General features: G+C 48.4%; 1 protein-coding gene across 2 annotated transcripts; it reads right to left on the bottom strand.

Moving 5' to 3' along the window:
• Positions 1-2346: 2346 nt before the first annotated feature.
• LOC113616725 (elafin-like) lies at positions 2347-4159 on the bottom strand. Of its 2 annotated transcripts, none has more exons than XM_027100115.1 (3): positions 4047-4159; positions 3074-3199; positions 2347-2676 (listed from the first exon to the last, which is right to left on the bottom strand). In XM_027100115.1, exons 1-3 carry the CDS (start codon positions 4126-4128, stop codon positions 2390-2392), a joined length of 495 nt encoding a protein of 164 aa, XP_026955916.1. In that variant the 5' UTR covers positions 4129-4159; the 3' UTR covers positions 2347-2389. The 2 variants fall into 2 exon arrangements, with proteins under 2 accessions (XP_026955916.1, XP_026955917.1); XM_027100116.1 differs by having other exon boundaries at positions 2560-2676; positions 2897-3199; positions 4047-4158.
• Between the last annotated feature and the right edge of the window lie 201 nt (positions 4160-4360).

Here is a 4360-nt window from a genome sequence, read left to right on the forward strand (position 1 = left end):
TTTTCTTTGTCCCTAACCCCTTGCTTGGATTGTTTTGTAAATCCGGTGCCAAAATCACCAAGGGAGGGTGTGCAGGGACAAAAGTATTTTATCCTTGAAAGTTGCTATGAAAGTAGCGCTTTAATATTTTCATGATAACAACAGCAAAAACAAAATGGTAATTACATGACGTGAAGGATTTAACTATTCTTACTGTGGTAAACATTTTGCAGGGTATACATGTATCAAATCACCACATTGTACACCTCAAACATTCATGTTATATGTCAATTTTTATCTCATTAAAGGTGGGGGGAGGGGGGCTTCCCTGGTGGCGCAGTGGTTAAGAATCCGGCTGCCAATGCAGGGGACACGCGTTCAAGCCCTGGTCTAGGAAGATCCCACATGCCACGGAGCAACTAAGCCCGTGCGCCACAACTACTGAGCCTGTGCTCTAGACCCTGCGAGCCACAACTACTGAAGTCTGCACGCCACCACTACTGAGCCCACGCACAGCAACTACTGAAGCCCACACGCCTAGAGCCCATGCTCTGCAACAAGAGAAGCCACCACAATGAGAAGCCCACGCACCGCAACGAAGAGTAGCCCCCGCTCGCCACAACTACAGGAAGGCTGTGCACAGCAAGGAAGACCCAACGCAGCCCAAAATAAATAAATTTATTTTAAAATAATAATAAATAAATAAAGCTGGGGCAAAAGAGACAAAATCGAAGGGGTAAATACTGCTATCTTCACCATACAGAATCTTCACATTCGGGAGCATGTTAATTATTTATTCAAGACTTTTTTATGTGCTACATGAACACTTGTTTACATTTCTTTTTTAAAGTTCTGCCTGTCTCTCATTAAGTTTATTTGTTGAGCGGTTTAATTGTGTTGATATTATAAGTGGGAATTTTCTTCCATTCCATTTTCTGGTTATTGCTAGTTTATAATAAAAATAGGATTTATGGGAATTCCCTGGCAGTCCAGTGGTTAGGACTCAGCGCTTTCACTGCCGTGGGCTGGGGTTCAATCCCTGGTTGGGGAACTAAGATCTTATAAACCACATGGTGCAGCCAAAAAAATTAAAAATAAAAATAGGATTTAGCTTAATTTTTAAATAGGATTTATCATCACATACTCACTGTGTGTCTTTGGGTGATTAAGTGAAGCTTTCATGGGCTTCAAACTCTTAACAAAATTAAAGATGTGTATACTACCCATCTGAGAGAGTTCTAATGAAAAATAAATAAGACAATACAGATAACATATTTAGTACAGGATCTGGAACAGAGAAAACACTAAAACACAGAAACTGTTCTTACCACCAATGGTGTATTACGTGTTTGTCAGGCCAGAAGTTTAGCCACTGCTCTCACCTGTGCTCCAAGATGTGCAGTCCAGTCCATCCCCTGGAGAATGAGAGGAAAACCCTGGCTTGTAGGCCCCTGGGAGGGACCAAGGGGCAGCGGGCTCTCTGTTCTCTCACCCTCAACAAAGCCTCTGCTCCCCACCTCCCCTCTAGCAGGAACCCAACACACACACAGAAAGAAGAGGTGTTTCAGGGCCATAATGTCAGGGCTGAACTGACATTCATTATTATATTTCCAGAATGATTTCATTCAACCCCCCTCAGAATGAGTAGACAACTGAGGCTCAGAGATTTGTCTGAGGTCATCCAACAACTGGGGAGGAGGCTGGGGCTAGAACTCGGGTCTCCTGACGCCCAAGCCTGTGCTCTGCCCACTTCACCCCAAATGCTCCTCCCCCTGTGGCTTTGACCTTCCCTGAGAACTTCATTGTCCAAGGACAGTGGGGCAGGTGAGCCAACAGCAGAGCCACGAGGTCATCCAAGTTTGCCCAACATACACCCTTCTGCTGTCTTCACTCCTCGAGTCTGCTCTACCCCAACTTGTACATCTCCAGAGAACATTAATCAGCGATCACAAGAAAGGATCAGGGACTCAGTGTGTCTTGCGTCCTCGTTCACATCTTCAAATAGAAAGCTGGGAGAGGATGTCGCTTAACCCAAAGGAATTATGTGTTATTGGAGGCCCCTCAGGCATGAATAGGAGAAATGCTTCATGAGCAGGGATTTCCCAGCATGTGTTTCTATGTCTTCTTGGGAGGACATAGATCCCTGGGAAACATGAAAGGAAAAGAAGGAGGGAGCTATAGATTTAGCCACAAGGGTTGGCTAGTCACACTGACAGGGTTGATCATAGCCAGGTCAGAAGTAGGGGTCAATTGGGAAGGTTTTAGGTTTTATTTCCCCGGTCCAAGGCCAAAGGCAAAATGTCTAGGTTTCCATTTCCTGGTGAAATAGAGGCTGCAGTTCTTGGGTTGATTATTGGATTTCTACAGTGAACCCTAGGAATGGGCCTTTCGTTCCTGCCCCCGCTCTCCTTCACACAACAGTAACATCTGCCGTGGGTCCCTCTCCACTCGCCACTGGGGACTGGAAGTCCCAACTCCACACCCATCTCCCCAGAGCTTCCAGGGGCCCAGAAGTCATAGGAGCCAGAAACAAATGGAGTAGAAAGTGGTCTTTTATTGGAAAGTCCATGAGAGAGGCATCCCAGGTTTGGGCACCCGGATGAAAGGAAGAATGGGCAGTGCGGGAGAGGGTAGTGCTACAGGCACCAGGATCTGCATCCCTGGGGACTTCACAGGTGCAGCAAGAACAGACTCCACCTGGTAGGAGAAAAGAGAATCAGAGATGTGATTCAGCAGGTCAAAGACTCAGAGGCAGTGGGAGGCAGGACCAAGTCCACTTGTCATCCCTCTCAGGACGAGACCCCTCGGTCTCTCCATCACCTCCCCATGTCCTCTCCCCCACCAACCTAGGATCACTCTCCACCTCTCAGCCTTTCTGTGCCTTCACAGGCCACCTCTTCCTCCACCCAGTTCTCACCTCACCGGGGATACACGCAGACATTCCCGCAATAGCCCACACAGCACTTCTTGTCCGCCGCGCAATGAGCATCTTTCATACATTCGTTAGTGGGATTCTTTTCGGTGCACTGCTTCGTAACACTGGGGCAGGAGCCAGGCCTAGCGGGCTGTGGGAATATGGCTGGATCTTCTTGACCTTTGACTGGATCTTGACCTTCGACTGGATCTTGACCTTCGACTGGATCTTGACCTTCGACTGGACCTTGACCTTTGACTGGATCTTGTCCTTTGATCAGAACATTGCCTTTCGTAGTGCCTTGACCTTTAGGACAACAAAGAAATATCCCCACATTTAGAACAGTATACCTGCTTTAACTAACTTTAACTAGTCTTTCCTCCAGGTCCAGCCACTGTTCACTGCAGTGTCCCTCAAAATGTGACTTGAGATAGGGGAGCTATCTCAAGGGCTAGCTGGGGTCTGTGCTCTTGGAAGGCTGGGACCGGGGTTCCTCGGGTGTCCATTTCTTCCCCTCACCCTCCATTCTGGGTCTTAGGGCCTTAACGAGGATATGCCAGACTGAAGTGTCTTTCAGAGGTGTCACTTTGGCATCTCTGAGGAAACTTAATGGAAAGGAAAGGAGCCGTGAGACACTTACCAGGAGACCTGAGCTCCATCCTGGCTCTGGAGACTGTCTTGACAAATCCTCACCCCTCCCTAAGTCTCAATGTCCTCCTTTGGAAAATAGGGGTCTTCAAACTACATGATTTTTGAGGCCCTGTTGGTTCTTAACCTTCTCTTAGAGGACTGATGACAGGTGATCTTACGGGGCAGACAGGCAGGGGACAGACCCCACACCCAGCGACCAGATTCCTGGGACCCCTCACTTCATTGAACGTTCTGTCCAAGTATCAACACTTGAGGCCAAGGTCATGTAACAACACTCCTTCCACAAACAGCCCTGATATCTCAGTCCTGGGGTGGAAAGCATGTAGAGTCTAGTAGGCAACTTCCTACTTCTCTGGATACGCTGGAAACCTACTGTCCAGGCTGAAGAGTGGGCTCTAGCCCTGCCTGCTGCTCTGGAAGTACCCCCTGTCAGTACCCAGGCTGCCCCCAACATCCTCTCCTCAACCCAACCCAGCCCCACCCAGGCCACTTCCCTATTCACCTCTTACGACAGCTCCCTTTGCCACCAGCGTCCCAAGGACAAGAAGCACTACCACCAGGATCAAGAAGTTTCTGGACTTCATGTTGTCAGGAAGGTGAATGGCTAAGAGCTGAGGCCAAACCTAGTTTTATGCAGCTCCAGCTTGGCCGGGTGCCAAGGGTGGGTCTGTAGTTTCACAAGGGACAAGGGGTGCATTTTCTTAGTTCTACCAGGAAATATCCACCTCCATCCTGGAAAGCACCTTGGGCCCTTCCCCAAGGATTATTTACAGGGAGAAATGGCAGTTACTGCTGCATCATCTCTCATAGCCCCAA

Source organism: Aethalodelphis obliquidens, unplaced genomic scaffold, assembly GCF_003676395.1.
Source record: "Aethalodelphis obliquidens isolate GAN/ISIS:26980383/991018 unplaced genomic scaffold, ASM367639v1 scaffold414, whole genome shotgun sequence".
NCBI classification, from domain to species: domain Eukaryota; kingdom Metazoa; phylum Chordata; class Mammalia; order Artiodactyla; family Delphinidae; genus Aethalodelphis; species Aethalodelphis obliquidens.

What these genes read in the sequence shown, in the direction of transcription:
- LOC113616725 (XM_027100115.1), bottom strand. Translation starts at nt 4,128, where the DNA reads ATGAAGTCCAGAAACTTCTTGATCCTGGTGGTAGTGCTTCTTGTCCTT. An exon ending in AAAGGGAGCTGTCGTAAGAG is followed by an intron (nt 3,200 to 4,046) that starts GTGAATAGGGAA and finishes GTTGTCCTAAAG; the next exon opens with GTCAAGGCACTACGAAAGGC. An exon ending in AGGTCAAGATCCAGTCAAAG is followed by an intron (nt 2,677 to 3,073) that starts GTCAAGAAGATC and finishes TTCTCCTACCAG; the next exon opens with GTGGAGTCTGTTCTTGCTGC.